General features: G+C 30.4%; 1 protein-coding gene across 1 annotated transcript in view; it reads right to left on the reverse strand.

Annotated features, from left to right (window-relative positions):
• Nucleotides 1–7,786, reverse strand: part of LOC106301168 — a gene marked incomplete in the record, with an annotated part of 10,172 nt that extends 2,386 nt beyond the window's left edge. Inside the window, 13 exon segments of the mRNA XM_013737513.1 lie at nucleotides 1–50; nucleotides 134–229; nucleotides 302–404; nucleotides 493–644; nucleotides 737–765; nucleotides 2,769–2,949; nucleotides 3,020–3,143; nucleotides 3,215–3,444; nucleotides 3,515–3,574; nucleotides 3,668–3,769; nucleotides 3,841–4,164; nucleotides 7,388–7,577; nucleotides 7,669–7,786. Coding sequence (XP_013592967.1) covers nucleotides 1–50; nucleotides 134–229; nucleotides 302–404; nucleotides 493–644; nucleotides 737–765; nucleotides 2,769–2,949; nucleotides 3,020–3,143; nucleotides 3,215–3,444; nucleotides 3,515–3,574; nucleotides 3,668–3,769; nucleotides 3,841–4,164; nucleotides 7,388–7,577; nucleotides 7,669–7,745 — 1,718 coding nt within the window.
• Between the last annotated feature and the right edge of the window lie 7,700 nt (nucleotides 7,787–15,486).

The following is a 15,486-nucleotide window of genomic DNA, read 5'->3' on the forward strand; positions in this document are numbered from 1 at the left end:
TTAGCAAGATTTAAGTTCTTTGAGTTCAATTCTCTGTTAGCAATGAGAATCTGCAAGTTTTTAATCAAGAAGATAGATAGATGTCAGAAGCTTCTTACTCAATCTCAGTTCTTCAATAAGTGCATTACCATACCATGATCAAATTGAGAAGTCCTGTTTCTTTATTAACAAACGAAAAATCTCCATTTATATAGGCATCAGCAAGTCCTAAATCTGCTTGTGTCATAACCTGTGGGAAAAAATCATCAATGTTCCAAGTTCTAAAGAGCTCTTCTAACATGGTGTGATCCTACGTGCCAACCTTCCAGTAAAAATGAGGATTGTGAATCTCCATGACAGATTCTAAGTTACATCTCAAATCCTTTCCTTTGAAAGTGAACACTGTTCCTCCTTCTTCATATACTCTGTTAAAATTTACAAATAATTATATGTAATATTGAAGAATTGTTATGCAAATGAAGCTAGGAATTATAGAGAGAGGAGAGTGCTCACGTTACACAACCGGTTGATATGAAATGTCTCAAGAATCTAGTAAATAAAAACCGAGCCCCCTTTTCGGTTAGAGATGGGACCATATGTTTTGGATTGCTCGGAAGAGGAACCATATCTTTCCCTAGCAGACTTTGTGCAGCCCCCATACCAGCCTGTTAGAATATAAACAAACTTTCAGTTTACACAAAAAAAAAACTATTAAGAGGAACAATGAATTGGATTATTTTATAGAAATGATCAATGCCTTTAGCCCATCTTCATGAAAACCAGAGCCTGCAAAATTGTAAAGGAACCAAATGAATATTCACATGGATTAGGGTTACTCAATTCTATCATTTTTATTTTAAATCTGGTGGGTCTTGCTAGAGATTGACACTGTTTTCGTACTAGTCCATATTCGGTTAAAATAGACCAACGTACTTACCAAATTTATTTATAGGCTTGTGTACGTGTAATCTCCTATATATTAATCGATGATCATTTAAAAAATTGTATTCTTAAGTTTGTACTAATTAAAAAAAAACTTTTTTAGGTGTCACTTAATTAGGATGTCAATTTAGTTTATGTGGCAGCTTACGAATCAATTGAAAAAAATGTTGGTCCAAATTCAATTACTAGGAAACATTATATTAACCCAAAATATAAGAAGCGTGTATTCTTTCCTAAAATAAAAGATACGGAATTGCTTAATATGATTAACATATATATGACAATTAATGACTATGAATAATAAAGATTTGATAACAATTTTTGCATCCTTCTTCATTTTTGTTTAAATTTATATTGTTAAAAAATTTTAAACAATCACATTAACCATATAATTAAAAAAATAGATTTTTTATTATATGTTATATTTTGAATTTTTTTAAATGACTTTAAATTACAAAATAAGGAAACCTTATATGTTATATTTTTTTAAAAAATAAATGACTTTAAATTACAAAAATGAGGAAATCTTATATGTTATATTTTTCTTATATGTTATATTTTTTCTTATATGTTATATTTTGAATTTTTTAAAACGACTTTAAGATAAAAAAAAGTAAGTTTTCCTTAAGCATACGACTAAAATCATTAAAATGACATGTATCAGTTCGATGGTTGATCTGAAATCTTTCAAAAACATATGGAATATATAAGTCAAAATAATTCAACTGTGAAAATAATACTGTTCACTTTTTTCAAGAATGTGTTCGGTGGAAAAAATAAAGTTTTTTGTGTCATAATTTGTTTAATGTCCAATCTGATCAACTTAAGATATATTAATTATAGTTTAGTTTAATAAAAATTGATTTGGTCCATCTGAAAGAAATTATATAATAACAACAAAAAAATATTGTATATCTATAAATAAAATAATCAAATATATAAAAAAAAATTGTCGATAATATATACAAATAAACTCACCATGCCTAAGGTGAAGGTCTTAATCCTAGTTTCATAATATTTTCTAAGAACTATTTTGTGGATGTATAATTTTATTTTATATTATTATTTGTAAAGTGATTTTTAATCTCTCACGTTAAAAGTGGGTGCGGCTAAAGTTGTTGGTATCCTTAATAAATGATTATATTTTTCATTAGTTAATCATAAATTATTATAATTAAAATTTTTAAAAACGGAAAACGTGTTTGAAGAGAAATACACAATTGATGTATCGTTATGCTCTAGGTTTGCTCTTTATTGATGAGATGATATTTTATTGTTCGATATGATATCCTAATGGTTTGTAATTTGTATTACAAACTTATATTCTCAGTTTATTAAAAATCAGGATAAACATACATTGCTTCAGTTTCTCTTTTCCATATATTTTCATATTACAAATCCGGATGTTCATGTAAATTCATGTACAAATCTACATATTTGATATATTCTGTTAAAATTTACAATGTCATGTATATTTTTAAAATTTATAAAAATGTTTGGGTTTCAAAAAAACTACCACATGCTTATATTTAGTTTATTATCAAATATTTAAAAGATATGGATATTTCTAAATTTATTCGCAGTAAAAATATTTCTAAGTTAATTTTTTTGTTTTATATAAAAATTTTGATATTAAATTTACTATTAAATTATTTAAATTTATCAATATAATAACTTATTCTAATGGTTTTGAATGATAATACATTTATTAAAAAATATTTATAAAATTATTGTGCCCTCACATGCGGGGCAACACACCTAGTTCCATAATATTTTCTAAAATGAATGTGGAATGAGTAAATTTTCTTAAAACGAATTTGAGTGACAAAAGAAAATCTAGACGCTACCTTGATATGCACCACAGAACCATATACCACGCTTCCCTTGAATCTTGTTTAGCTCTTGTGAAGCTTTCCAAGCAGAAACAGATGGCAGAGGACGACCAGAGGTCCACTTATACAATGTCTTCTTTGGGCTAACTTCAGGATTAAGTGTGAGAAAGTATGAATCTTGTTCCTCTTCAAAATTCTGCAAGGAAAACACAGTTCCAATCTCATCATATTATGGTAAACTCGATCCAAACGTGTCATCAATATACCTGAATTATATTGAGCCAATGTGTCAGGCTCGCTTTATTTTCAGAACTTGTTAGGAAATTCCAAGCGCTCCATGCAACACGATTCCGCGGCATCAGATCAGAATCACGGTGGAGATAAATATCACTACACATTGAAGACATGTTAATAAATCTGAATAATGTAACCTAAACAGATAAGTAAATGTATGTGGTCACCTGTAAGCGTATTGAAAAGCACCAAGAACCCTGGTTTCATCAGAGGTGGCGTCTTCTCCAAGCAATCTCAGAGCATCTGGTGCGTTTACAGCTAATATACATCTATCGAATACTTCCTGAGATCCATCTTCGGTTGTTACTAAGATGCAACCATCCTCAGATGTTGAAACAGATTGTACATTACAACTTGTTCGGATCTTACATCCTCGTTGCTCCAGTTCTGCTCTAACCTGATCCACAAGTAATGTATGTAACCAAACCATGCACGAGTATATAAATACAGTTGTAATAACTAGGAACCTTTGCGGCATAAGTCTCCGAGCGACCTGCAACAGTCATCCATTGTGGCCTCTCAAAGATCTGAGGATGAAATGAAAAGCGAAGTAAGAGAACACTCTTATTTTTGGTTTAAAACATGGAAGTTAGAAAACACTCTTTGAATTATATAAGAACCTGAAATAAATGGTGGTTGCGGCAAAAGGAAAGAACAGAGTAAGCTGAAAAGTTAAGGGCGCTGTCTGGTGGGCATGTCCATATGGAACTGCATGCTGGTACCTGTCCCAACAAGATAAATTAAGCTTTCTTGTCATTCAAGAAATTATGGGGAAAAACATGCTAAAACTCACCAAGTAAGCCTTTTGAAACAAGGTAGAGTATCCATGAGACTTGAGAAACTCTCTTAAGGTTTCGTTTCGATCAGTGTCAGGGTTACGCTCCATCTCTTCGATATATTTTAGTGCGTCTTCCTTAAACTTATTAAACTCTGTAATCATATGCCAGAAATAGGGGTTGAGAATGTTTCTCTTCTGAGCAAACAAGCTTGAAAGTCCGTTGCGGGTTCCCCATTCGTAGCCTCTGCCATTGTTGAGGCTCACTGAGAAAGACGTGTCTGAAACCTCCATGTCTACTCCCAAGTTCTTGAATAACTCCATCATGTTCGGACACGTAACCTAATCACATGCATATTCATGATCGTTACCCCACTTATGTTTCGACCTTTTTTTTTAAATGCAGTTTATATGTTTCGTTTACATGGGATAAGAAGAAAAAGAGTAAAAGAATTTGTAAATTTTAAATATATGTTCCGTTTCATAACATACTTTTGTAAAATATATTGTTTGCCGTTACAATATTGTAACTTCGTTCACAAGAAACGTAGAAACTCAATACTAAGGTACGTAAATTAATATAATTGCAAATGTTGACAAAGGCAATTTCAATTGGGCGTACTCAGAAGATCAGGACCGGACCCCGACTTATCGGAATCTGCACATTCAATGGATACAAACACACATCTAGGCTTGGGCATTTCAGATATTGGTTCGGTTCGGATATTTCGAGTAGGTCGAATAGGGAGCTAGAAGATCCATTTACTACACAGCATATTTTCGGTTTGGTTTGGTTAGGATAGTTTTGAGTTCGGTTCGGATGGTAAAACTAGAAACCAGAAAATACCCAAAAAAATCGGTTCTCATTCGGTTCCGGTTATTTCGGGTAATTTGGGATAAATATCATATATTTTGGATAAAATATCGAATAATTTGGATAAATTGGATTAAAATCTTGGATGTTTCTGACTATATGGATATTATGGATAAAAAATATCCGGATACTTTTGGATAGTTTCAGATACTTTCAGGTAGCTCGGATACTTTATAACACTTTAATTCTCTCAAATATTTTAGATATCTTTAATAGATTTTTAAATTAGAAATATATATTTAGTTATGTTATATGTATATATAATTTATATATTCGGATATCCGTTAGGTTCTCGGTTCAGTTATTTCTGCTATAGAAAAATAGGAACCATTCGGGTATATGAAAGTTTCGGTGCGATTCCGGTTTCGGGTATTTCAGTTCAGTTCCTGTTCAATTCTTTGGTTCCAATTTTTTTTTTCCCAGCCTACACACATCATTAGAAATCCGGACCATACCCCAAAACCAACTAGTCCATAAGCGTGCTTTTGTATAGTGGTTATCAAATCAGGGGGAAGCTACTACCACCAGACCATAACTAATCGATTTTATTTGTCCATGTTTCTATATTCGGTATGCACTATGTATTAAAATACACAAGACCAGCCCGAGACATTGTCATACATAAGCCTGTTAACCCAGACAATCTCAAAACAAGAGTAAATTTGCTCAAGTGAGCTTTATTGATATAACATAAAGATGAAACTGAAATAGCTTTAAGAAGCTTTATTGTGCAAAAAAGATAAAGAAAGGAAAGAATTTGTAGGTTGACTTCAAGTGATTCAAAGAGTTCTATTGATTCATAAAGATGAGAAGAGAGGCTGCATTTAACGCAGCCAAATTACTTCATACATCAACATAAACCACCTTATATAATAATACATCACTCTTGCTAAGAAACCATAAATATCTGGGTTAATGGGCTTATGTATGAGAATGTTTTAGGCTGGTCTTATGTATTCTAATACTAGGCACTTAGTTATTTATTTTTCAAGTTATAGACCTATAATTTCATTCGGAGTTAGACCAGCCTATAATAACTTTATTAGTTAAAACGTAAATCATATATTTTTCTAACGGAGACTTGAATCAAGAAACATAGAGACTCAACCTTCAAAAGATCCTTACTAACTGAGCGAAGAAGAAGAAGAAGAAGAAGAAGAAGAAGAAGAAGAAGAAGAAGAAGAAGAAGAAGAAGAAGAAGAAGAAGAAGAAGAAGAAGAAGAAGAAGAAGAAGAAGAAGAAGAAGAAGAAGAAGAAGAAGAAGAAGAAGAAGAAGAAGAAGAAGAAGAAGAAGAAGAAGAAGAAGAAGAAGAAGAAGAAGAAGAAGAAGAAGAAGAAGAAGAAGAAGAAGAAGAAGAAGAAGAAGAAGAAGAAGAAGAAGAAGAAGAAGAAGAAGAAGAAGAAGAAGAAGAAGAAGAAGAAGAAGAAGAAGAAGAAGAAGAAGAAGAAGAAGAAGAAGAAGAAGAAGAAGAAGAAGAAGAAGAAGAAGAAGAAGAAGAAGAAGAAGAAGAAGAAGAAGAAGAAGAAGAAGAAGAAGAAGAAGAAGAAGAAGAAGAAGAAGAAGAAGAAGAAGAAGAAGACACACGTGACTCAAAAAAGTTGCGTATCAAACTCACTTTGTATAGCTGAGGCAGTGGCGGAGCTAAAATCTAGCTTTACATTGGTCATAATTATTCTAGATAGGTTGAAAAGTATACCAATGAGACTTGAACTGAAGACATATGGGTGAAAAGAGAGATCTCGACCAGTTCACCGCAACAATAATTTTGGAGATAAACAGAAAAACTAAAATTTGTAGATTTCATATCGATAATTTGCCCTAAGGTGGCTCCGGCACTGTAGCAAGGCCCATTACAAAGTCTGCATTGAATTTGGCTAATTTTCCCTTGCATATTATATTTGCAGATTTTTCATTGGTAGTATTTTTAATATCTTTTTTATTGGCAGTAATTTTGTTCCCATGCTTAAACATATTATTCCTTATGTTTCCTAAAAAATGTTATTTTACAAAATGTGTCATTTTGAAATTTGAAATGCAAATTATACTTATTTTTGGTTTAATATTAATTGCAAATTGCATTGATTTTATAAATAATTTTTATATCAAATATATATAGTCAATAAACATATCAATACATTTTCACAATTTTTTAATCAGTATAAAAAATGTCAAATTGACACTTTAAAAAAAACTGAGTGAATAGTAAGCATTACTAACGGCCTAATGGTCTGTCAACCGTTGAGCTGTCTCTTCAGGAGCATACATAACGAGCTACAAGAGATTGAATTCATTTAACCCACACATTAATTATTTTGAAATAGGGTTTACTCTATTACATTTATGATAAACCTAATACTCTCTCTGTATTTGAATGATAAATGTTTTAGATTTTGTTTGTGTATTTGAAATATTAATGTTTTTATTTTTTAAAATAAAAAAATATTTATAATGTAATGAGTGGTGAAACTTTATTGGTAAAAATAATAAATAAAAATATATATTTAACTTTTGCCTGAAAAGTTTTTAACAATAATATGGAGGAGTATGTTAGACTTATATTTAAAATGAGAAGTTATTATGCAAAATGATACTGTATGTAGTATTGCTTAAAATCACGGTTTCCATTTATAAAACTAGGATGGTTATTTAATTAATAATTCTAGAAAAAGATAACTGGGAAGCGTACGTACAGGGTTGAAGACTATGAATCCAATGTCTAAATCAACTCCTTCCAAACGCATCGTTTTACCATGGCCTCCAAAAAACGATTCCTCCTTTTCAAACAACACCACCTCCTTGATTCCATCTTCCCTTGCAAGAACGTAGGCACTTCCTAACCCACTTACTCCACCTCCGATCACCGCCACTTTCATTTTATTCCTTTTATTTCCTATTCAAAAGTTATTTTCTTGAAATTCTTGGACAAAACCGACGATAAAAGGAATCAATGAAATGTAGACGAGAAAAGTACCTTAGTCTTCTTTTCCTGGCACAAAGTAGATTTGATCTCAAGATGGGACTTGTGGAAACAAAATTACATTCGCTCATACCCTGCTTATACTTATAACAGATAATGTGATTAGGCAGAAGCTAAAGGCAAGTCCGGAGAGACATTTATATTTGACTCACATTAATGATTACAGATAGATAACGTGATTCTCATTCTAAAGCTTTATGTCAAGAAGCATGGCTAGAGGCGGACCTACATGTATAGATATTGGGTAGTTATGCTTGTTCTTCGCACACAACAACCAATTGGTTTTTAAAAAGTATTTAATTTTTTTTGCGTGGATATGTGACAAGTCAATACTGTGTAATGTCCAGATGGTTCGTTCAATATTTAATTATTATTATTATTTCGGTAAAATTTAATTATTATTATTTTGTTTGGTTCGTTCAATATTTAATTATTTTTTTTGGTTTGTTCAAAATTAATTCGACTAACAAACAAGATTAGTCGAATCCTTTACCAAAAAGACAAGATTATCTATCTTACATTTTTCAACGTCGCCTGCTCATATGGTGATGTGTTAATGTTATGGTCTACCTAATTTTAACAAATATTGTTACAATAATAATTTAAATTAAGCATAACTTATTCTGATATATGCTTCGAAAGGGAGAGACTATTATTTTTTTTTATGACTCTGGTATCCGGAGCCTCGAGAGGATCCGACTAGCACCAATGACTGTCCACTAGAGCTTAGTCGGGGAGCCCGCCGAGGCATCCAGGAAGGCTGGTGATCACCCCATGTAAATCCCACCAGTGGCCACACGTTAGCAGACTTTTCCGTATTGGACTCGAAGATCCCTCAAGATAATCACCTCCCAGCGGTGAGAGAGACTATTTTTATCAAAATTTATATTTTAAAATTAACTATTTAGATAATATATAATTGTTGATCTTTTCTTTTTGTCATCATAATCGTTGATCTAAAATTTAAAATATGTTAATAATTTCAATCTTGTATAAAAGTATTTCATAGTTACTAATTTCAAAATGTTATGAAAACATATTATATATTATTTTTTTATAATTTAAGTAAATACAATTTTATGTCTTTTAAATAATGTATGTTAAGTTATTAATCTAAAATGATTTTTATATATAAGGGATTTTTGAAAAAACGACTCTAAATAAAAAGTCAAATGTAAAACTAACGAACGATTTTTTTGGAACTTTCATTTTTCATATTCACTCAAAAAATTTTGAATTATTAACGAAAATGCCAATATTTTTTTCTTTTTTTTTTTCTTTTGAAAATGCTTATTTTACTCAATCATCATCTTCATTCGGAGATAGAAGCTTTTATTTGGGCTATGAAATGTATGAGGAATCTAAGACAGTTAAACGTCACATTTGCAATAGATTGTTCCCAATTGGTGAAGATGGTTTCTGAACCTGAAGAATGGCCAGTCTTTGCAAGTTATTTGGATGATATAAAGTTATTGAAGGAAAGTTTCAACAGTTTAGAGCTCATCCATATACCACGGACGCAGAATTCAAGGGCGGACAGTCTAGCACGCAGTGCAAGAAATCAACCGTCTTTTGTTGTCCATATGGACGCGGGCGGGGCTACCAGTTTGGTTTACAGAGTCTATATGAATCTGTTTGTTGTTGACAAAAAAAAATACTCAATCATCATCGTCCTCTTTTATTTACAACATTGTCATTATTGTCAATACACCAACCACCATGAACAATCAATTTAAAGCTATAAATGTACATAAAATCAATATCTACATCTTCATATTTTTATTTCTTACAGACCCAAACCATTTTCCTTTCATTTCCTCTCATATTTCATCCAAAAATCCTAATTTTTTATTTCAAAATTTATAAGCTTATTAGAGTTACTCAAGTTCATAATTCTTGGTCAAGAACTAGTGCGTATCTTTCAATAAGAAGTGATGTGTGCTTGGAGAAGCAAAACATGAACCTCACTAGATCTAAGAATGATTTTTGAATTTTTTTTAGATCTGTTTCGTGGAGAAGACTACTACAGAAGACTTATACTCAATTCATAGCTTAGTTTTGCAATTGACTTTTTGTGTGTCCTTTTAGAAAATAATTCTCTAGAAGTCTTCCAACTTTTCTTTATTAACAAAAAAAATATGAATAGACTTCCTTGGAAGTATTTTTGGATAACCAACTAGTTTTAAAATTGACCAAATTTTGTCAGAAATTTGACTTTCCATAGAAGATTTCTAGAGAAGTTTTCTCAACTGTCGGTGGAAGTTTTCTCACTGTCGGCGAAAGTCTGTGTAGGTGAGTTTTACAATTAATAATTAAAACTTAAACATTTAATTTTAATTAGATGAAAGTCTTCCAGATTTTTATTCTGTAATTCTGGTCAAACATTTGTTATGATAGAAGACTTCCGTCGAAGTTTTTTCTCAAAAAGACAAATATGGTCGGTTGCAAAAGTAACTTACGTATACTTTTACCGACAGTGAAAAGTTTAATGTGATAGTTGAGAAGACTTTCCAGAAGTCTTTCATCGGAAGATTTCCCCAAAAGTCTTCTACGTTAGTTTTTGTAAACCTTGTATTTTCAACTTCAAAATATATTTTCAACTTTTAAAGGTGTTAAGTATCTTCAAGAATATAAAGTCATGTTATTTAATGTGACTTCTTAAATCATAAGATATACTTTTAACTTTCATGAAATTTAAAATTTAAATTTTACTTAAAATTTAAGTTTCATGCTTAAATTTTAATTGTTCGCTTAAATTTCCGCTTATATTTTAATTTACTGCTTAAGATTTTCCGCTTAAAATTTAAGTCTAACCCGATAAGTCTTCGAAGACTTCCGAAAAGACTTTAGTGAAAAAATTATATGTTTGAACTTATGTAATGTTTGATCTTTTGTGGATTTGACTAATTTTTCTTGAGAAGTCTTCTCCCTTAGCTTTAGTAAGATTTATCATGTGCACGAAGGCTTTAATCGTAGATATTAAAAACGTAAAGAGAGAGAAACAACTAATGGGGATATAAGTGGCTAGGTCCTGTACTCCGATATCTCACATACTCTTTGTAGGCGATAGCTTATTTTTTTGTAAGGCCCAAAAGGATGAATGTCAAACTATTTTAAGGATCTTAAAGGAATATGATGCATTATCGGGTTAGCTGATAATTTTCCAGAAATATTCCATTCAATTTGGATATAAGATTGAGATGTCCACTCGACATGATGTGCGTGATAATTTAAGGATACGGAATGTAGGCGGGATAGTATCATATTTGGAAATACCAGAGAATCTGGGAGGATTGAAAATACGGGTTTTGGGTTTTATACATGATCGTTTAAACAACATAGTTAATGGATGGACTTTTAAGTTCTTTACCAAAAGGGGGAAGGAGGTGATTATCAAATCAGTGGTTACGGCCTTACCAAATCATGTAATATCCTGCATCGCCTGCCAAAGACAGTATAAAAAAATTAACGAGTACGGTAGCACAATTTTAGAACTGCATAATTGTATAGGTTCTCTGAAGTTATGGATTTTAGGAAAATGTATATTTGTGAAAATAACATGCAGCTATGATTTGACTAAAAGTTCAATGTTCTATTTCGTAAATTCTCACGATATCCCTTGCAATATGGATTCTTAAAAGTGGCCATAATAAAAAAGGAAGAAACCTATCACCAAGAGGCCAAGACTGTTCTTACTAAAGATCATGTATTAGAAGCCTAATGTTGTATAATAGTTTTTTTTCAAGGTCTTAGGAAAGTGAATCAGTCCATAACAGCTTGAGAAAAAAATCAAAACACATTATTTAAGGCGGTTATATGATTTTTTTTATGTAGAATAAGTTGATATATGGTCTAGACATAAGAGATTATTGGTACAGAATGCAGAATCAATCATGAACGCAATTTTCTGTTTTTAAGTTTACAGATCTTTCACACGCAATTTTTGAATAAGAAAACAAGACAAGAAATGAGAGTGGTACTTAAAAAGTGTTGAAACGATTCTTCAACACTATTTATCCATGAGCAGAAGGGAAGCTATGGAATGGATCTCCCAATGCAGCTACATTCCCTGGACGTGAGAACACTACCTACAATGTTGTGCAAACGGATGAAGCTATTCAATCAAGTAGTATTTTTTTAGTGACACTGAGGAAAAAAGGCATGGTTACGTTTATGTTTAATGTGTTACCTGGTAGTCTTCAAGAGTAAGAGTCTTGAAACCAGGTGCACAATAGTCAAAATAATATTCCCACGTCCTTATGAACTTATCATCGAATCCAAGATACATGATTTGTCTGTTTACAAATAACAATATTTTTATGGGATACGAGTGCAAATTTAAAGATTCCAACCATAAAAATAAAAGTTCTTAGTATAGATTTTACTTTCGATTTTCCAAGAAGTTCGTCCTCCTCAACCATTATGTTTTTTTTTTTTTTTTTTTTTTTCCCGATTATGTTAGTTGGAAAGTTTGATTCCCAGTAAAGGATAATCAATACTGTGTCAGAAAAGTTGCTGCCAAACTCTGAATTTAGAACGTTAGGGCGTATTATTATGACGCATTTGATTTTTTAAAATATATATTAATTTTATAATAAGGTTGAAAACATTTTAATCCAATTTGCACTCGTATGAGAGAGAGAGAGAGAGAGAGAGAGAGAGAGAGAGAGAGAGAGGTTTGTAAAATACATGTCTGTTTTTAAATTTTCAAAATATGTTATATGTAAAAGATATTATGTTTTTAATAAGTAAATTATAAAACTAAAATAATTGTTTTTAAAAATACCAAAAGTAATTGAAATTTGAAGAGAAAATACATTTATAGTAAAAAAGGACATTACACATATGTATTCACATATATCTATATTATTAAAGGTGAAGTAATTTTTTTTGTTTAAGTTGATAAAAAAAAAAGAAGTAATTTTTTGTACCGTTTGAAAACATGATTAGTAGTATAAATGAAAATCGTTTTAAAACATTGATAGCAATATAAAAAAGTATAGTATCTTTTTAATAATTTCATTAATATAAATATATTAATTGTCTTTGCATATTTCACTAAGTCTAACAATTTCATTAATTATATTAGCGTAACAATATATCACATCATTAATTATATTATCATAATAATAATACTACAGTTTTTTATTTATTAGTTAATCAACATTAACTGTATGCCAATTATAAAATCAAAAATGTAAAATAAATGGGTTTTTCATATGATTAAACATACAGTTTAGTTTGTTTTACTAAAACTTTTTATTTTATTTTAGTTTCAATCGGTGGAAAATTACTTAGCCAAAAACATAATTCAAAGACATGTATTTGTGAATAAAATAATAACTTAAATCAAAATAATAAAAATGTATTACACTTATTGTCACTTAATTATTCACTCTATATAATTTATTCACTAAATAAAAAATTCTTTCTATTTCACTTAATATAGCCAAACACATAGAAATAGTCATTTTTATTAGTTTATAAAATCAGTTAGGCTTGAACATTTGCTATCAGTTTAGGTACGGATTGTTCTTTTCGGATATTGTTTTTTTTTTAAATCAGGCTCCTCTTAAATATTATAAATTTATGTGTTGGTTTTAAGTTGAGTCATTCTGGGTCCGGATGAGTTCGGTTCTGATGTATAGGAACCTAAAAATATCTAAATAACAAATATATCTGAAACAGGTTCGAATATTTGTACCAAAAATAACCATATTAGCTTATTCGTTGCAGGTCTTTTGAATACAATTAGTTATATTACGATCCATCTAAAACATATAACACTAATTATGAAAAAATCAATGTATAAAAATGTAATAACCAATACCCTCATGGGTGCGGAGAACAAATCCGGTTGAATTAGCGAGCTAAACAGATAGATGAGTTAAAATCAAGTAGGATAGGCGTAAGAATCACTGAAATCGGTCTACAAACGAGAGAGAATTTGGTCGCCCACGAGACGAGCTTCATACTGAAGACAACTGAGCATAGTGGAGGAGTTGAACACTTATTGGCGATCTGTTCGGAGATAGCGGATACAATGAGTGTCCAACCAATTGATGGATGGTGATTCTTTGTAACAAGTGGCAGAAGATATGATGGTAATGTCGATTCTTCGTGATTCTTTAGAACCGGCCATTTTAGAGGCTTATCTTATAAATTAAGATTAAAAGGTAAAAAGAAATAAATAAAAAAATGATAAGCAGTACTATTGTAAAAGCCCGGTTTCCATTTATATAACTAGCATGGTTATTTACTATTAGTTCGAGAAAAAGAGAGACAAACGTACAGGGTTGCAGACTATGAATCCAACGTCTAAATCAAACGCCATCGAGACGCATTGTTTTAGCATGGCCTCCTAAAACGGACTCCTCCTTCTCGAACAACACCACCTCCTCGATTCCATCTTCTCTTGCAAGAACGTAGGCACTTCCTAATCCACAAACTCCACCTCCGATCACCGCCACTCTCATTTTTTATTCTTTTGTTTCCTTTTCAAAATTTGTTTTTTCTGAGATTCTTGGACATACCCCGAAACTATAATGAATCAAGGAAAATCATGTAGACGAGAAAAATACCCTTTTTTTTTGGCGCAATGTGGATTTGATCTCAAGATCGGAGTTTCCAAAGCAACATTACATTCACTCAGACCCTGGTTATACTTATAAAGTGGTTGATTGATAACGTGGTTATGCAAAAGCTATAGGCGTGTCCGGGGACACTTTTTTTTAGTACTCAAATGAGTGGTTACGGGTCAATCGACAACGTGATTCTCATTCTAGCTTAATATCAAGAAGCAGGCCCCAGTGTCAATGTCAGTCTTGTAATCCCCTCCATATTATTTGTAGAGTGATTTTGGAACATGCCATTTTTACAGTTATTTTCATTAAATAAGCTAGGTGATTTGCCCACACAGGCGGATATAATTTTCTCACGAATACTTATTATTTCATACATTATTAAATTTAAAAACCCAACATAATAAATTATTATTTATGTTCTTATAAATTTAATTTAAACATCAAATTATTTATCAATATTTGTTTATTATTATTGTATTGCTTTTTTAAAAAAGAAATTCACATATTAAAAATATTTTAGAAAGTATCTTTATAATTTTTTTTGCTTTATTTTTATTTATTTATAAGATATTTTATATCCTAATTTTTTTTATTTTATAATAGAAAACATTATTTCCAGATAATAACACAATCCCCCTATATATTAAAAGAGAAGTCACTTTAGTGAGGTCTGGTGACGTGTCGCTTATAGGTGAAATTTCAAAAAAATTATTATAATTTGATTGGTCGATTGTTTTTAATTTTTATTTATTTAAATTAGATCTAAAAATTTAAGGTAAGTCTAAAAATATTTAACATCACTTGCCATATAATCTAAAGAATATTACAAAAAACAATTTATGTCAACTAATTCTCGAAATTATAGAAAGATTAATAATGTTTTATTTATTACTTTTAATATTTATAAACTATAAAATATAATAAACGAATTTTTATATAAGATAATTACAATAGTTTATACTCTACTTGATGAATTGTATTCGAATATAATTATATAATAACTATTTTAAATATTACAAAATCCAAACATGTCTATTAATATGATTTTTAAATTATTTATCGTTGTTTACAGAATAAATTTATCAGAAATTTAAAATTATTTATATAATGTTATAAATTATTTATAAAAATATAAATCCTACTATATATTGATTGAGAAGTCACATAAGTGATTTTTTTATTACGTGTTGATCATAAATTAACTCTTCAAATTGTTATAATTTGATTG

This window comes from Brassica oleracea, chromosome C7, assembly GCF_000695525.1.
Source record: "Brassica oleracea var. oleracea cultivar TO1000 chromosome C7, BOL, whole genome shotgun sequence".
NCBI lineage: Eukaryota > Viridiplantae > Streptophyta > Magnoliopsida > Brassicales > Brassicaceae > Brassica > Brassica oleracea.